This window comes from Cicer arietinum, chromosome 3 (genome assembly GCF_000331145.2).
Source record: "Cicer arietinum cultivar CDC Frontier isolate Library 1 chromosome 3, Cicar.CDCFrontier_v2.0, whole genome shotgun sequence".
In the NCBI taxonomy this organism is placed as follows: domain Eukaryota; kingdom Viridiplantae; phylum Streptophyta; class Magnoliopsida; order Fabales; family Fabaceae; genus Cicer; species Cicer arietinum.
The window spans coordinates 76,636,194-76,655,631 of NC_021162.2; the positions used below are offsets into that span (position 1 = coordinate 76,636,194).

The 19,438-nt window shown below is 30.3% G+C and overlaps 2 protein-coding genes across 5 annotated transcripts; both read left to right on the top strand.

Annotated features, from left to right (window-relative positions):
- The first annotated feature begins 6,714 nt into the window (after positions 1 to 6,714).
- Positions 6,715 to 7,855, top strand: LOC113785832 (uncharacterized). The gene is made up of 2 exons (XM_027332923.2): positions 6,715 to 7,462; positions 7,734 to 7,855. Exons 1-2 carry the CDS (start codon positions 7,027 to 7,029, stop codon positions 7,853 to 7,855), a joined length of 558 nt encoding a protein of 185 aa, XP_027188724.1. The 5' UTR covers positions 6,715 to 7,026.
- Positions 7,566 to 15,064, top strand: LOC101512171 (la-related protein 6B). Of its 4 annotated transcripts, none has more exons than XM_012714209.3 (10): positions 7,566 to 8,332; positions 9,852 to 9,933; positions 10,179 to 10,273; positions 10,390 to 10,461; positions 10,681 to 10,760; positions 11,059 to 11,158; positions 13,496 to 13,543; positions 13,651 to 13,722; positions 14,048 to 14,194; positions 14,699 to 15,064. In XM_012714209.3, the coding sequence occupies exons 1-10, from the start codon at positions 7,868 to 7,870 to the stop codon at positions 14,942 to 14,944; spliced, it is 1,407 nt and encodes a 468-aa protein (XP_012569663.1). In that variant the 5' UTR covers positions 7,566 to 7,867; the 3' UTR covers positions 14,945 to 15,064. The 4 variants fall into 4 exon arrangements, with proteins under 4 accessions (XP_012569663.1, XP_012569666.1, XP_012569665.1 ...); XM_012714212.3 differs by having other exon boundaries at positions 14,063 to 14,194; XM_012714211.3 differs by having other exon boundaries at positions 7,570 to 8,332; positions 14,702 to 15,064.
- Positions 15,065 to 19,438: the final 4,374 nt, after the last annotated feature.

Here is a 19,438-nt window from a genome sequence, read left to right on the forward strand (position 1 = left end):
TTCACCAAGTGTTTAAAACAAATAACCTTAATGATTTTACAACACCTAGTTCAGATCAACATTGATCTGCTACAAAGTTAAAACATTTCCACACAAAAAGGAGTTCAATCAAGTCACCTATCAACCTTGATATGATTTCTTACAATCTACCCAAATTATATTACTCTTATAATTCGAGTTTTACAATAATGATGAGATTGCTTTGTTAGAATTTGAGACGGCTCAACACTTGTTTCAGTTATGATTCTTTGACAGAAAAATACACGAGAATTATTCTAGGAATCGAATGAGAAAAATCAGAATTGATTCAATGTATGTGTGTGAGAGAAATTCAAGTATGATTGAAATGAGTAATGAATTTTCTTAGTACTTGAAGCTCTAATTTTTCCTTGAGCATTGGCCTTTCTTTTATAGGCTTTTAGGAGATTTAATAATGGTCAAAAGAGTTGTTGGTAGTGATCTGTCAAATTTGACCAAAACCAATATATTTGAATAAAAATATTCAAGCCTTTGAACATAATTTGAACTTTGTTGACTCGGCTGGTTTCATTGTTATCGATCAGATTTATCTTGTGTTTAATGATCCTTGAAGCTTCAAATGTAATTGTTGATGTTACAGCTTCGATCAGGAGCCTTGATTTTGTTCAAAACAGTTTGGTGAATGATTATATACTTCTGCAGAAATAAGGAGATCAATGCTGAAATTCTACAGAAACGGAGTTTGATAATCAATCTGGAGACTGGTCTGATCATTCTAGAGAAAAATGTTTGCTACTGAAGATCAAGTGTAACAAGTTGGAGAATGTTTATCAGTTTAGAGGCTGATGTTGCAGTGCTGTCCAGATTGATCAGAATGTTGTCATGAATGTTCAGATTTGTCTGGTCTTGCTAATTCGTGATATTCTCTCTTTCTGATTCGAGTAGTTTATTTGAATATGATTATCTCATATTGTTCTTTGCCAAGTGTTGATGATATAAATGTAAAATTCAGAGGCTAAAACTTCTTTTAACTAGTGGATATTGATTGATTTTGGAGTTGTGATGGTCATTATGAAACTGGAGAACATTATCCGTTTTCCGTATTTTGTTAAGAATGTTCTCAATTATTGTCTGTTCAGTTTCTTGCATTTTTATGTTGATTTCTTTGTTTTGTTTAAATCTTATCTTTGAATTAATACCCTCAAAAGCACCAGTTAAATTAACTTAACATTTAGAATCATAATTAACATTCTTAATTAATTTTTTGTTTGTTTTAATCAAAACATTTAATTGAGATTTTGTCTCAACATTAGTGAGTGTGAAGAACGAGAGGGTTCTGAAAAGAAGAAATGAGCATATTGAGATTGTGCCTAAATGTTCAATTGAAATTTAGAATAAACAATCAAAACAATATATTGGTTAAGGAAGAAGAAGAAAAGTGAAGGGTTAAGGATTTTTTATTTTGTTTTTTCCTAACATATTTCAATTTTTTTATTTTGAAAAAATGCTTAAATCCATGTTGGAATATACTTAGACATGCCACAACATTAAAATTGGTTACATTAACGCAAAATTGAGGAAAATATACACTACAAAATAAAAAATAGAATAAATGTGAAGGGGCAAAATTATTCGTTTTAAACTATAGACTAAAATCGTACAATTGATAAACTAGAGATGTCAAAGTAAAATGCTTACATCCACAAATATCGTGATAGAGGGGGTAGTTTTTAAAATATATATAAAAAATCCATAGTTTTAGTCTTTGAAAGTGTAAGTTAATGTCACTTTGATATCTGACTTAGCTAAACATTCAAATTAGTTCCTAATTTTCAAAATGTTGATCAAATTAATTTCTGACACTATAACGATTAAGGACTATTATCACAAAAGTTAGGTGTTTGAGATAATTTTATAACAATAATTTACGTGTTTTATGTATTATTTTGATTATTCAATAATTAATTTAAATTTTTGACTAATTCATTGACCTAAGTGACATTGTCCTAAACCTTTATAACTTTAAGAACTAAAAAAAATGGTTTATAGAAAATGATTTCCTGGTTTTTAACATTTTTTTCAATTAACTATTATACTTTGTTTGGTATACAAAAGATACTCAAACAGAAAGAAAGATAAAGGAGAGGGAATAAAGCAAAAAGATTTTTTAGATGTCTATTGCAGGAGAAAGTTAAAGGAAAAAAAGGAATGAAGTTTTTTCTTCCTTTGTTTTTTGATATATATATATATATAAAGAGACAGATATTTATATTTACAAAATGATAAAACATATTGCATAATATTTTTATAAGAGATTCTTAATTAGAACAAATTATTACTCCTATAAGCTAATAACGTATTATGTTGTTGTCCAAAATAAATCAAATATATTATACTCACATATACTCATTCTCATGCACCAAAAATAGTAGTCAAAGTTCTTCAAATCCAAAGAAATAGAGAAGCGTTAAATCCCAATTAATTTATTGATTATGTCTTTTTAATCTCAATATACTGTTTTTTTTTTCTTCGGTTATTCTCAAATTTGAGGAAAAAGTTTGTGGATAGAAATGTTAATTGAGATAATAATTGTGTTGTCTTTGACGATCATAATTAAGACAAGTTTTTTTTTCCTTTCTATTTTATAGTTAATTTATCGTGAAAAATGACTAAGTTTATCAATTAAAAAAAATCACTTGAAGGAATTTTAAATGAGATAAATAGTCAAAATGAACATGAGTTAAAAGATAAATGACAAATTATAGCTTAACCTTCGATTATGAGTTAAGAAGGAAGATGAAGTCAAAAATGTTACTCATGAGTTTATGATAGTATTCTCCATGTTAAGAAAAGAAACATCGAAAGCATAAATCTACTTGTAGTATGTGAATTCCCATAAGTAATCTATGATGACATTTCGAGATAGCCTCCAATATGAGAAGTGGAGTTCGCGATATATTTGATGTTAGGGATATAATTGATTTATATGTCCCCATAAGACATAGGGAAAGCGAGAGAGAAATGAAACAAAGTGATTAACTAATTTTAGTGTGTAAATTGAGTAATTTGAATAATGGATTAATATTTAGGTTTAAATGTACTTTTAGCTTTCTAAAATTCTCAAGCAAATTATAGGCCATCACATTTACCTTATTTATGATTTCACATTTACCTTATTTATGATTTCTTAGTCCCTATATGGTTGGATTCATTTTAAGTATGTGATATTAAGATACACATTTCATACCTAATTATTTGTTCCCTTTCATCTAAATATGTATCAGCTCAACTCAACTCAACTCATCCACCTCAACATGAACTTCTATTTTGCGTCTACCTCTCTTTCCATTATCTATTCTCCAATAGACGTATAAACATGAGACACAACAACAAATATTCCAATGTTAATTGTACTATACCACACAAGTTTTTACATCAATAGCAGACAATTGTTGAAAAACTATAAATTTGGAAAAGATAATGATGTAAGATATTTGTAAGGGTACAATCTTTGTCGAGTAGTAAAATACCCATTTCACCCAAACCGCGTCTATGACTACCAATGAATTAAAATTTAATAAACTTAAATTAGAATAAATATTTTGACGAAGAAAGAGTTGTAACAACGAAATTAAAAAAACAAACCAAATACGATATTTACTATATCTATGAGATTTCCAATATAGGAGTTGATAATGATAACTATTTAGTATATATTAATTGTCTTTTTTAATTATTAAGATTGATTATATTTTGAAGGTGAATTATCTTAATATAGTCAATGTTTCCTACTAGATACAAGAATCTTGTCCAATTAAACCAACTCATACTATCATGATAATTATGTTTAGATTGAACTCCTTAAGTTTTGTGATAATTAATTGATTCCTTGAAAGACCATACCTCTGTGATCTTCGTCTCAAGTTCAATTATTACATTTCCATTATCAAGGTTCACCTCTCGGTCCTTCCCTTAATACCTATGATTATGCAAATAGGGGATCCAACAAATTACATAACACAAATCTTCAATAGAAATTAAATCAAAAGTACTTAATACCTATGATTATGCAAATAAGGGATCCAACAAATTATATAACACAAATGTTCAATAGAAATTAAATCAAAAGTACTGCAATAATTAATATAAGGTGAAGAACCATCAATCCAACATCATCAATGTATCAAAGGTCATGTCTAATCCTGAATATAAAAAAGCTACTCAAGCATGATAGAAGAAGAATCTACAAAATAGATTAGAAAAATTCAATCCAAAATATTAGAGAAGGGGAGAAGGAATAACTCGACCCTAACCTCCAAAGCACCACAAAATGTATGAATTTCAGAATCCTAAAATCGTATTTTTAAGTCCTATTTATACTTAAGAAAAGACAGATCAAAATCCAATATTTTTTTTTAAATAAGAAAATAAACTTCAGCTTACGAAATACGGATCTGACAACAGCCACACATGTGAAACCACTAATTTTGTCACAAAACATAGATCTCAAATTATCACGTCCTGATTGTGTTTCTTCTCAATCTCAACAAAATGAGAAACGTGAGTGTGTCAGCCAACACACTATGCCCGTGGTTGTTATCAGATGTGTTCGCGGTGTGGTTTTGATTAATTTTGAGACAAAAAATAATTCAATCCAACTATTAAATTACTTGTGGTTCAGTATGGATGATATCTTAAAAAAAATCCGATAGAATCCAAATCAGTGCAGTTTATATTAAATTAATATTCGTTTAATCAAAATTACAATTTGTAAAATATTATTTAATACTGATATTATAAAGTTACGTTAAAGTAACAAGTTTGAAATAAAATATTTAATTCAACATACTAAAAATTAACATTATATCAATGAATTACGTTTGAAATATATATAATGCAGTAATAAAAATTCATACGGCTTTTATAATGCAGTAACAATACTTCGTACTATTAAAAAAAAATATTAAATTTATATATGTGATTTAATTATTTTTTTTTTAAAATAAATCCAAAGAATACTTCATACTAATAAAAAAATATTAAATTCATATATGCGATGAATTCGAAATTCAATATAATATATATGATTTTTATAAAAGAAGAGTCAAATTCATTTAATAATATTTAATTTTACACTGTTTTTCAATTTTTAGATCGATTTGAAGTTAACTTTAATGTGTACACCCTACTTCTTCCTGCCTTTGCATTCAAATTACTTTCAAAATATATATCGCTTTAAACCAAATCATTCAAACTCATTTCCAACACTAAAATTCTTCACTACTACGAAACAAAAAATACTAATTGTAATCATCTGTTTGACATAAAAACTAAAGTAAATCAAAGAAGTTATAACTAATTGAACTAAAAGGCATGCACAAAGTAAAAAAAAATACGATGCACATATGGATGCATCCGAAAGTAAATCTAAAAATTAAAATGTGGAGAAGTATGTAGAGGTGGAAAATGTTGGATTTGAATAATTATTAGGCTCGATCTACATGTTGGATGAGTAAACTTTTTTTATAATTTAAAAGATCCAAAAAAGAAAGTCTCTTAAAATTTTGTGAGCTTAGTGAGATATAAGTCCACTTTTTTTTAAAAAAAAAGATTTTTTTTTTAAAATTTTGATAATATTTTTTTAACTTTTTTACCAATAAAAATTTTTTAATAAAAAATAATTTACAATCTTTTTTTTGAGAATTTTTTATCTTATTTTTCTCACAATTTTTTGAGAAAAAAATATTTTAAATTTTTTCTAAGAAAACAAAGATTTTTTAATTTTTTTCAAAGAAAATAAACTTAAAAAAATTTTCAAAAAAAAATCTCAATTAATAAAATATTGAGGGCTTATAACTCCTGAACCCCCTCCCTTAAGTCATGTGAAATAATATTAGAAGCTTAATAAAAAAAATAATTTAAGAAACATTTGAGTTTGGGACTTTTTTAGCAGTTCTAGTGGTGAGTGAGGATTGGGTGGGAAGTGAGAGAGGATTGGGTGGGAAGTTGAGAGAGTGGAAGAAGAAAGGTGTGAGTTTATGAGGGGAGATGATTGTTGTTTGAGTTTGGAGAAGAAACATGTCATCTTAAGGCGGAATTTGATCTCTAGAATTTCATCGGTGCAAAGTATTATTGGATTGATGAAATTAGAGATTTACATTTTACATTTAGCGTGTTGAAGTTGAATGTGAAGGTGGTGGTATGAAACCAGAGAGAGGGTTGAAACGACGTTGTATATTTGCATGGTCGAGAAAGTGAACGAAAAATATAATTATTGTATGATAGAAGGAGTATATAAAAAAAACTAACTAACTTGATTTTTTTATATTTAGAATCACATCCTTTTGACTGCTAGATTTAAAAAATAAAAAATAAAAGAAAATTATTAAAATAATATATCATTTTATTTATTTTATCAGATTTATTCATCTATATTAATTTATATGTATATTTTTTAATATAATATATTTTATTTGATTTTATTAATATAATATTATTTTTATTATAATTATTTTTATTATTTTTTATTTATTAAATAAGTAGAAAAAAAAAGAAGTTTATAATCCTTCAAGTGATCATAGAACGGATATGAAATCTAAATTAAAATTAAAATTTGTATATATGATTGAATGCAGGGTATGGGTATGTTGATTAATTTAAAAAAAAATAGAAATAGAAATATATATATATATATATATAAATCCAAAATTAAAGATTTAAAAACTTATGAAACTAAAAGTACATTTAGACCTAATAAATATTGTTTCTGGGCAAAAAAAGCAAAAAACCTCACCGTGGTCAGCGTTCATCTTCGTCAATCACAAGTCACCATTCAGCAGTCAATCTTTAAATAATCCATGATACGAACCCCCGGGAAAAATTGAGAGTTTTTTCTCTGTGGACACCGATTCAGGTGTTAACGATCTTGCTCTCTCTCGCTCACTGTTATTTGTATTACCTGCAGACGCAGAACAGCTGCGTCCTATCCCAACCCAAGTAGCTGGAAAAGTAATCTCAACAGCAGCAGCAATTTAATCGACCAAGAAAATGGCTCAAGAGTCACTGACGGAAACCCCAGTCATCTCGTCAAATACTCTATCGCAGACAGATTCATCTCTTTCTAGAAGCGTTTCTTTTAGCCGGCTCAATGCACAGGCACCAGAATTTGTGCCCACTCGACCCACCCCACGAACCGATTTGCAGCAGCAACCTAGACCCGTACTACTTCCGCCTCCTTCTCCTCCTTCGGCATCAGGTATGGTACATGTTTACTCACCATCCCCATCTTCGCCGTTCCATATACCGATTCGAGGCCACGTACCAGTCGCTAATCACCACCACCACCGCCACCATCATGTTCCGGTTCACTACCGGTCTCATCATCACCCTCATCAATATCATGTTAGCTCCGATTCGGCTGTGCAGCAACCTCAGCAGTCTCACGTTGAGCCAGATCACACTCCTTTCAAAAGCAAGCATTCCGGTATGTTGATTAATTTAAAAAAAAATAGAAATAGAAATATATATATATATATATATAAATCCAAAATTAAAGATTTAAAAACTTATGAAACTAAAAGTACATTTAGACCTAATAAATATTGTTTCTGGGCAAAAAAAGCAAAAAACCTCACCGTGGTCAGCGTTCATCTTCGTCAATCACAAGTCACCATTCAGCAGTCAATCTTTAAATAATCCATGATACGAACCCCCGGGAAAAATTGAGAGTTTTTTCTCTGTGGACACCGATTCAGGTGTTAACGATCTTGCTCTCTCTCGCTCACTGTTATTTGTATTACCTGCAGACGCAGAACAGCTGCGTCCTATCCCAACCCAAGTAGCTGGAAAAGTAATCTCAACAGCAGCAGCAATTTAATCGACCAAGAAAATGGCTCAAGAGTCACTGACGGAAACCCCAGTCATCTCGTCAAATACTCTATCGCAGACAGATTCATCTCTTTCTAGAAGCGTTTCTTTTAGCCGGCTCAATGCACAGGCACCAGAATTTGTGCCCACTCGACCCACCCCACGAACCGATTTGCAGCAGCAACCTAGACCCGTACTACTTCCGCCTCCTTCTCCTCCTTCGGCATCAGGTATGGTACATGTTTACTCACCATCCCCATCTTCGCCGTTCCATATACCGATTCGAGGCCACGTACCAGTCGCTAATCACCACCACCACCGCCACCATCATGTTCCGGTTCACTACCGGTCTCATCATCACCCTCATCAATATCATGTTAGCTCCGATTCGGCTGTGCAGCAACCTCAGCAGTCTCACGTTGAGCCAGATCACACTCCTTTCAAAAGCAAGCATTCCGACGACGCTGATCAGAAAATTTTAAAACAGGTGAACTTCAGCTGCCTAAATAAATATGCCAATTTCAATGCTCCGATCTTAATTATTTTTTAGAAGTAAACGATTAAAATGATAGATTATCATGAAACTTGTTGTCCTAATTCCTAAATCCTAATCCATATTCGTTGTTATAAACACTCTGTAACTCTCTTAATTCAAAAATGGACATTTTAACCCTTTTATCTTTCCCTCAGATTACTGTATATGTTTTGATTTGGAGAGGGCATTTAAGGTACCAGCACATTTAAACTAGAATGCAATAAGATCCTCTGCTTTCCCCACTCTTCCTTTCTCCTCACCCGCCTCGGGAATTTTTCCTCCCTTGCACCTTCACAGTGTGCTACCTCAACCGGACACAAATAGAGCGATTGGTTGTTGGAAAATGGCAACAACATTCAACAATCTTCTCCTATCAGTTATCATCATCACATTGAATAGATTAATTTCCATTTTCATCCCTATGTCAATGTCATCTTCAACCTTTCAGAAGTCCGGAAACCACCAAAACCCCCTATGAACTGTCACACCGTGCATTGAAGGAAGTCTCATTGACATACCTTTTTGTCATCTTGTATTCTTGCAAGGGGTGAGGCATTTGTTTCGCTCTGGATGCTGAATGTTTCCAATTATCGAACATGGTGCAATTTTTTTGGAAAAACCCTCCAAAAACCTATCAAAATCCAAAAAGGTTAGAAAGAAACATAATAAAGAACAAAATGATCGAAGGAAGAGAACGTAAGAAAATGATCTTGTGAGATCCCCTCGTAGGATAATTTATTGCTTATGATGGTGGTGGGTCTCTGATTTTATATTGATTTACATATCATATATATTATTGCTTAGAGTAGTTCTTTATTATTGACTTCTCTCTCAATATCATTGCATCTCCTTTCTAGAGTAGCATTCTTTCGCAATTAAATTGTGCAAGAAGATGGTATTTTGATATATTTTTGAGTTGTCAAACGGTGTGCAATTAACACAGAAAGTCTTTAGGACTACTAACAAATTGAACATTTGTTATCTGTAATATTTCTTTGGATAAGCGGTGCTTTGTTGAAGTTTCCATGAAATAAAGATGGAGGAGAGGGTGTACTTCCCTTCAAAACTCAATTTCTTATACAATATCCTTATTCTGGTACTTCTATTTCATGGTTTTGAGTTTTTTGATTTGGTTACAATTTTCTTTATGTTTTGTTCCGCAGAGGGGCTTCCACTGCAAGAGATATTGGGGATTGTAAAGTCTAGGCGGGAAAGGGAATTTTTTTTATGACACCTCTAGTGGCATTATTACAATATAATTTAGAAATTGTACAACTCATGAGAAATGTAATTGTACTGCAGGTGTAGCAACATATTATGCATTTTTAAGATGGATTTCAGGAGAAACTTGGGAAATTGATCTTTTTGCATATTTAATTTTGGGAAAAGGAAGTTGAGGATAAATAATTATCACGCTAAGTTTATAACTCTGACATAAAGTACCTCACTACTTGACTGTAATAATTTGTAGGTGGAATATTATTTCAGTGATTTAAACTTAGCTACTACTGATCATTTGATGAGGTTCATCAACAAAGACCCAGAAGGTTTTGGTAAGATATTCTGGTTTCTTTCTTTTTCACCGAGTAGCTGAATTACTATTTCACTGTACTTCTTTTGACCTTATCAGTTATTATCACCACCCTCCTTTCTAAGGGAGGACAATAATATTGGTATTTTAAGATAATGAAATTTAATATACTGAATTTTGCTGTATAAGATGGTGATGGTATATAGTTTCAGATTTTATATGATCTACTATTTATATTTTTTCCACTGCTTTTTTAAATTTATATAGTCCCGCTATCTGTTGTTGCTTCTTTCAAGAAGATTAAGGCCCTCATAACCAGCCACTCCCAACTTGCAAATGTTTTGAGGAACTCATCAAAGCTTGTAAGTTTGTGTACTTTCATTTCATGCTTCATGAACGTTACTCTTTTACTTTTTTTGTGCATTTTTCTGATTTCATTCTTGTTGCTTTTAAATATATTCATCACTGAATTCTCCAGGTAGTTAGTGAAGATGGAATGAAAATCAAACGCCAGTACTCCCCAACCGAGTCTGATATCGAAGAGCTACAAGTAATTATTTACTTCAAACTTGTGACTGCCTTTAGGCTGTTTGAGATAGTTTATTAATTCTTCATTTGGTTTTCTTTACAATGAGCAATGCCTTTGATGGGTTGCATTATGATAACTTGAATGCTGTATGTTCTTTTTGAAATATTTTATTCAGGATGTATTCTTGTTGGTTACTCTTTCTCTCTTTCTCTCACACACAACTTGCAACGTTTTTGGCAGTCTCGCATTGTTATAGCTGAAAACCTACCCGAGGATCATTGCCATCAGAATCTTATGAAGGTTTTTTCTGCTGTTGGGAGGTATTCTTGATGCTTTTCGTGGAAAATCTTATAAAAAGAAAGCAAGTTTAATGTAAAATTTAGTGTAAATTTTTTCGAGTTTATAAAAAGGTATTTTTGTTCACCTCTAGTCAAACCAATGTTTGGAGGCAAAATCAATTTTGAATCTTTGATTTTAACTAACCAAACATGTAGATGCTTACCAAAATCATGTTTGGTAGAAGCAAAATCAATTCTGACACTCGTCACCATGAATCTGAACACACTACTACTTTCAGAAAAACTTTGAATTGTATGTGCCTTACATATTATGTGGCAGTGTGAACACTATCCGTACATGTCCACCTCAAACCTCCAATAATGGAACTTCGTCTGCTTCAAGATTGGGAAAAGTTGACGGCATACCTTTATCTAACAAGGTATACATTTGTACATGCATGAATTTGTGTGCTATATGTTCCACTTTTGGAGAAGATAAAATTGATTCTAGGGGTGCAAAATTGATTTTGATTTTGATTTTGTTATACAACTCACTTTTACATGAATTATCCAAAGTTAAATCACTTTAAGTGCAATTTACTTTTGGTCACAATCAATTTTACAGAATTATTTCATTCAAAAACAAGTTTTGTCACTGCATAATCAAACACAGTTATAATCATCTATTTTTTGTTCATCATAATTTTTTCAGCGTATAGTTAGGACTTTATCCAATGTATACATGAATTTCAGTTCTAGTGATGAAATTGACATTTAATTGAACTCCATGGGATGGTTTCCAGGCTTTACTTGATGCCCTTTGAGGCTTTCTATTGGACAGAGCTATTTAAGTATGCTTATGAGTTTTTTGTTTGAGTCATCGGGAAGAAATATAATTGCTGTCTGTTGAAGTTATGAGTTTAAGATAAAAGGAGATTAATAAGAAGAAATATAATTATGGTGAACTATGAATGATAATGATTTGATACTAACTTGATACAAAAGACTAAACACACTCATGGATAGCACCCTGAAAGTGGGATATCATGTAGTAGGATAGCTGTTATTTGATATTTTTTGGACAAATTACATGAACAATGCGATGAACACATAGTTAATGTAAAACTAAAAAAATAGCTCATTGTTCATGAAATATTCATAATTAGCAATAAAAAGTAATAAGTGTTAATCAAAACATACATTTAAATACCAAAAAAAGTCAAGGAAACAAAAATGAAATTTTTTTAAGAAAAGAGGTAAAATGATTGCAAAACAGAGGGGGGAAATGAGAGGAACAGAAGAGAAAAACTGGAAAATAAACAAAAACAGAGCAAACAAGGACCTGGTCGTGGAGGCCTAAAGATCTGAACAAGGACCAATAAAACAACCTGAATTGAGGCCCAGAAACATGCATTGCCCAGAAAATGTGCAGCAGTAGCGAGCAAAAATACTAAACCAAAATGTCAGCCACCGAAAAAACTAAACATTGCATCTGAAACTTAAGACCCAACCCATAAGCCAAACAGGGCCAAACAGCAAGAGGAGAAACTGGCGAACACAATGGAAGAAACAGCTGCACAAACAATTATGAGGAAGGTGGTGGGTGAATCACACGTGTGGAAAAATCCAGCAGCTGTTGACGATATGTGGCAGCATGTGGGTAACTGTTTGCAGCCGAATCATTGGTAGCATAAGACAAGTAGATCAGTAAAGGCAAGCTTTTAGTGGTGGTTTTGCTGGAAAATTCTACGGCTGCAACCAGTGCCAGCAGTCGGAAAAGCTGAAGGAGCACCGGAAAAGAAGAACGAAGCTGAGGACAGAAACAACAGGATTTTTTTTTGTTTTTTTTACTTTTCTATGACTGACAAGATTATTAGAGTTCCTTCATACTTAACAGCACATAACTGCAGAATATTAATGAAACAAGTCATGGTAGATGACCCTATTCTGATACCATGTTGAAATTATGAGTTTTAGATAAAAAAAGGAAAAATAAGAAGTAAATTATGGTGAAATATGATTGATAATGATTTGATACTAGCTTGATACAATTGACCAAACACTAGCCCTTATTTATAGAGATATAAAATTCATAATCCTAAATTAATAAAGAAATTAGGAAACAAGTCATTTATGGAAACTAACCCTATGTGATAAACTAAGATATTATAGCATAATATCAAGATATTATCAAATATTTTCTAAAACTGTCCATATAAGATATGTGGCTTGGGGGTATGGGGGAGGAACATAGGGGTTGGAGTGATAAGGAGGTCATGAATTCTACTCCCCCTTCATACCAAATAACAGGTAACAATAAGTGTCATCTCGTAAAAATATAGGGGTGGCCTTGGGGATGTTAAATAGTATGGTTTTTCAATTATGGTCCGAAGAGCTTGCCTGAAAATAATAATTAGATTTCAGGCTTGATTTTCTGCTTTGACCTTCTCAATGTAAGTGTATATTGTTTAGTGTTGTCAAATAGCTGCTATTGTGGCGCCATAGCACTGTGGCATAGCGGAATTTGAACAAACCGATATTTTTCACGATTCGCAATTGACAACACTACTATTGTTATTCATAGTCTTATAACATGCATGATAGACATGCCCACCTATGTTGCAACTTGCATGCTACCATTTTGTTTTGTTGGTAATTTAATGTTGGGCATGAATTTATGCTGATTAAACAGGCAAGTTGTCTCTTCTCTTTTAGAGTATCAATAAAGACAAGGTAATATGGTTGATCTAATATTCTAATATAACTTTTTGTTCCAGTTGCATGCATTTGTTGAATATGAATCTGTTGAGCTGGCTGAGAATGCGGTGAGTAGCAGCGCCTTTGCTTAGTTGGCAGTGAATCATTTCAGGTTACTTTTCATCTTAGTTGACATTTTAGGCCATTTTGTGATAAGATTGAGAACGAATGGCAGGTCGCTGAGCTAAATGATGAGGGAAACTGGCGGAGCGGCCTCCGTGTTCGTCTAATGCTTAATAAACATACGGTATATCTCAAAAATTTATTTATCCAAGTATTTCGGTGTTTCCCCAATGATCTTCAGTTTATAAAACCAGTTGCTGATTTGGAGTTTTTTGTCATTAAGAATCATAGCTCTTCAAGGCCCTGTCAACAAATACATATTCTGCCAGTTAAAAAACAAACACCTATTCTGTTATATATATATATAATCTGAATAAAAAAAGGAAAACACCATCTCTAGTCTGGCACAATGGTTTCATATGTCATAAAGGGTTACTTGAAAAACGGAAAAATTGTAGATATTTATTTTTACACGGTTTAGATGTATTCTGTTAATATTTTATCTTCAGCCAAAACCTACTCAGGGACGGGGAAGGAAGGGACTTGATGTTGAAGTTAGCTGTGAAGAGGATTATACTTCTGCGCGTGAGCCACAGACAAATGAGAAACAATTAGAGGATGCTTCCTTTCCAGATACTCAGCTGCATGATTATGTGGTGAGTGATTGCTTATTTTAGTTGATTATTTATGATATATGATTTTTGTTTGCAAAAGCAAATAATTACACTAATCATTTATCCACCTCAAATAAGTTTTATTTTGCATGCGAACATTAGTTTAAGTAAAAAGAGTATGCAAGATTTAGCACTCTGTGCTATCTGTTATCCCTTGTTAACTCCATGAGAAAAATCATACAGGTTGTTGTACATTACTACATTTATGTTAATGTGATTGGGAATCATTCCCAATATGTTTAAAATCCTTCTAATTTCCATACATGTTTGAGCTCTTTAAAGAAATAAAATGGCGCGGTTATTTTCACAATTTAGCTTTTTATTTTTGTTGAAATACAAGATATGATGTTGAAATGTTTTGTCGCATCATTCACAGCATATGTCGATGTCCTCTTTAGTTGTCATGCTAATATTTCCAGTAGCACAGTTATGTGCTGCAGTTCTATGTGTATCCTTTTTATTTTGACCATCATTCCTTTAACTTAGCAGGGAGAAGAGCATGGTTATGACAAAGAGAGTGGACAGAGGAAGGGGCGGAGGCGAGCTAAGGGACGTGGCCGAGTTCATTGTCATCAAAATAATCGTGTAAATCATCACTTGGGAACCCCCCCTTCAAATAATTCATATTTTACCGATCAAGTGGTTGCCAAACATCCTCCAGGGCCCCGCATGCCAGATGGTACAAGAGGATTTTCAATGGGTCGGGGGAAGCATGTAGCTGTTAATATATAGCATAATTTTGTTTAATCAAATGCATAAACAAGTTAATTGTGGAATGGTGTCTGGCTGTGGCAATTCTCAAACCTTTATTTTCTTAAATATGGGGCATTTATCGAACTTTAATTTTAATTACCCTAGTGTTTGATATTTTTTTTCCTGCAATTTCTTAAATCATCAATTATGGCCTCTGATGAGTTTTTTTTGGAAAAAAAAAACTGATGTGGCAAAATTTAATGCGATGCAATGCGTAACATGGATTAATTATGTTGATGTGGTATTTCATGTGCTGTTTTGGGACTGTAAAAATCTTCTCCACTTGACATTGTGATCTATCTTCTAGTCCTTGCATCTTCTCTTATTTCATCTTCTAAAATGTCAACAAATAGAACAAGATCCTCGATTGGGACATCTAGGTATGACATTCCAATGGCGTGTAAGTATCACGTTTGCCCCCTTCCCATGTTATTTTTGTTTTGGCTATTTTCATTATGTTAATTTATGGTTTTTTTTTTGTAGAAGTAATTTACATGTAAGTTGTTTAAATGAGACGCTGAAATTAATGCAGAAAGAAGACCTATAATGGATATTTTGCACACACTGGAGCGGTCAAAAGTAGAACAAGAAGGAACTGCAATAATATTGTACTAAACTATGGATTGCAATTGTTTGACATTGTGAAGGATTTAGATTTAAAGAAGATTGAGAAATGATGATCAATGGGAGGATAAGAAGAATAAAGTTAAATGACTTATGATATAGAGATGCTGATAATGGTGTTAAGATGAGTTAGAGAATGTTAGAATACGGAGAGAGAGGGAAACAATGTAATGATGTTGATAAGTTATGTATTATATTCCTAAGTAGTTTAAGTTTTGATGAAATTGACAATTTTACAACAAATAAACTGTTTTTTGTTAACTCAATTTGCCATGAGCAAAATTTTACCAAATGAAAAAAATATCAAATAAATAATTGTCATAAAAAAAACTATGGATAACCATATTGATATCAAAGGAAGGAAACAAAATTGATACCAAAGGAAGAATTGATACAATAGAACCTTACATAACAAAAAAAAAATTGATACCAAAACGTAGAAAACTGAATTTCGTTGATAGTTGTTAGCCATACATCAACAAAACATAATGGCATAACATCACTGTTGTGCAAAAAGGTATGCAAGTATACGGAATCACTCAACAATAAGGTGATATGAAAAGGCTGTTCTAAAAAATAATGAGTATGCTTAAGATTCAATAAATTCTATTTAAATAATTTGATGTTGAGGATAAAAAGAGAAAAAAATTAGTACCCAACTCATGTTGATAACAATTTAATAAAGACAATAAATGATAAGTGGGATCTGAAATAATTTCCAGTGTTAAAAAAATAGTTAGGGAGACATCTCCTAATAACTAATTATTTGAGTTTTTTAAATAGTACGGCGCTACAGTGCTACAACATTTTGAGTCAAAATAATCTATTGTGTTTTTCAACACCATCATAAGGTTTTCAATAAACTAGCCATATTCCTAGTTTCATATTAGTTACAATCTTGTTTCTCTACTGCAATTCAACTTAAATGATTATTCTTAATAACATTAATTAATTTTTCAATCAATGAATTATCTATATATAAAGTAGAGTCGTCAATCAAACTCTAAATTTTTTTATTAAATTCTTTAATATTATGTCTTTTATTGAGATAATTTTTTAAAATTTTAATTTATTATTTCATTATTTTTTGTGAATTTAAATGAAGGAATTTATGAACCTAATGTTTTGTCAATTGAACTTTTTTTTCTTAAATTTTTTTTGAAATTTATTTTCCTCGAAATTTTTTTAGAAAGAAATACAAAAAAATTTTAAATTATTTTTTCTCGAATATTTACAAAAATAAAAATTTTTGAATTTTTTTTAATGAATTTTTAAAAAAATTAAAAGATAAATTTAAAAAAATAGACTTATAAATCCCACTTAATGGCCTTTCTGACTTTAAGAGTTTTTTTAATGGATTTTTTTAATTATAAATATTTTTATATTCATCAATATATAGACTGAAGCTATTAGTGAATTTATTAAATTGATGTATATACAACTTTTCCAATATTACCAAGCTAGCGAAAGAACTTAGGTGATCAAGTTGGATTCAAAAGATAACCTTAAAACAACTTACATTTAAAAACTCATGACACTTTGTAACATAAATATACTAAAGAACGGTTATAACTTCATTGTGCCATAATCAAAGCTGTTTAGCTCATAAAGAGCTTTACAAACAACTAAACAATGATTATGAACATAAACAAATCCATTACAAAGTGATTGTTAATAATTGAAGTGGCAAAAACCAACCCACAATGGTCGAAGTGTGGATGATAGAACGAAATGTATGGAATAGGTCTGATTCTATTCTCACTGAAACCTTGAGTCTAATTTTTCGGTAGATGCTATGCAGCAAAGGCGTAATTGTGCTAATACATTCAAATATATTAAAAATTGATGGAGATAATTATCAAAATATTAGTATATTTATAATTTAACATCAATTCACAAAATTTAATATAATATTAATAAAAAATATTATTTATATTTTCTTAAATAGAAATTAAGTGTTTGAGTTTAAGTGCTTAATAAAATTTATCTAAAAATAAATAATTCAAAATAACTTGAGTTGAAATAATTATTGACTATACTTTACTTATATATCAATCAAATTTTATATTATTAAGATCTATTTTTCTTAAAAACTACATAATAATCTTAACCTAAACAAAATTACACACGAAGTTCTTTATTTTATTTAGTCTTAACATACTATCTTTTTTATACTTTTTTTTTTAAAATCAATTGTCTTTTAAAACATATATAAGTTATTTTTTTTTTAAGTTGAGATGACAAACTACACATAATTATTCTTAATAGTTTTATTTTTAAAATATTATTTTTTTATTAAAAATACATAAACCTAGAAAAACATGAACATCTTCACCATCCTCTTTGTTAAAAAAAACATTATATGAAATACAACTCCATCAACCAAATTACTTTCATCTTCTTTAAATTTAAAAATTATCACCATCCTCTTTAAATTCCTCTACTTATCAATACTTATCTATTTTCACCATCCTCTTTGTCAGTGCTCTATGGCCTAACTTGACCTATTTAATATAAAGGCTAGACTCATGTTATTTTTAAAGTCTATTTATTTAAATATATCAAATTTAAGCTTATAAAAAAGTCTAGGCCAACCTATATATATCTTTATTATTTATTAATATTATTATTTATTAATAATATTATTTTCTATTTTAAAGTCTATCAATTAGGTTATCACTCAATAGTCGTTTCATATTCAGTAACCGATCCATATTTTTTCCGTAGATTTCAATATTTACTACTTCAAAATCTTATTTATTTTTTCTTTTATATGTGTATTCTTTAGTAAAGTTAGCATTTGTAAAATCTCTTAAAAATCTTCTAGAAACTCTATTGAAGTTGTTCTAATTTTAGGTTTTGTAAATAAAAATACATCTTAAATCAAAACAATATACGTGAATTTGTAAAAAAAAAATAGTAAAAAAATACATAAAATATGTGCATTCCCTTTAGAAATGTTTCAAAGTTGATAATAATATTAATTATATAATTTTTGAATATGTTCAAGTTTATTTGAGAGATAATAATGAGTGTGCTTGTTTGAAAAAAAAAATCTATTTCTTTTAAACCAAAAATCATTTGTTAAGGTTTAAAGAGTGTTTGTTTCATATTTTTTTAAAATTATTTTGTTAGAAAAATTATTTTTTATTTAATATAGATATACATACATACATTGGTATTGGTATATGGAGATCATTATGTGTATGGGTAGAGCATGCGGTAACTTAATATGTGTATATGGACTAATTATAGATTCATTTTGTTTTTCTTATTTTCTTAGAAAGTTGTTACATTGTAGACTCGTTAGTTATTATTTTATTATATTTGATTCTAATTTTATTAGTTTTTCTTGTATATAAAGACTTAGTTTAGCCTATTTAAAAAAAATAAAAAATATAACATTTAAATGTTTAAATATAAATAAGACTTTTAAAAAGGTCATGCCTAAATAGGCTTTCAGGCCATACCAGACGTTTAAAAAGGTCATGTCAGACAAAATAAAACATATGATAAGCCGTATGCTTAAAAATTAATCGTATGCTAACTTAGGTCTTTCAAAGACTAACATGACCTATTTCCATCCCTACTTCTGAGTAAGCTATAGAATTATCAAATCCATGAAACCCTCCACATTTATTTGGTGACTACCTAAACTTTTTTTTTTTTATTTAAATAAGTTTTTAAAAAAGACTTAAACTTTATCTATTTTTAAAAAAGTTTAATTTAGTCTTGAATTCGATAAATAATCTTTAATAAATACATACAATAATGGTCTATTTGACAAGAAAATTCATTTATAAATTTATAGTTTATAAATATGTTTAAAAATAAATAATTTAAAGTAAT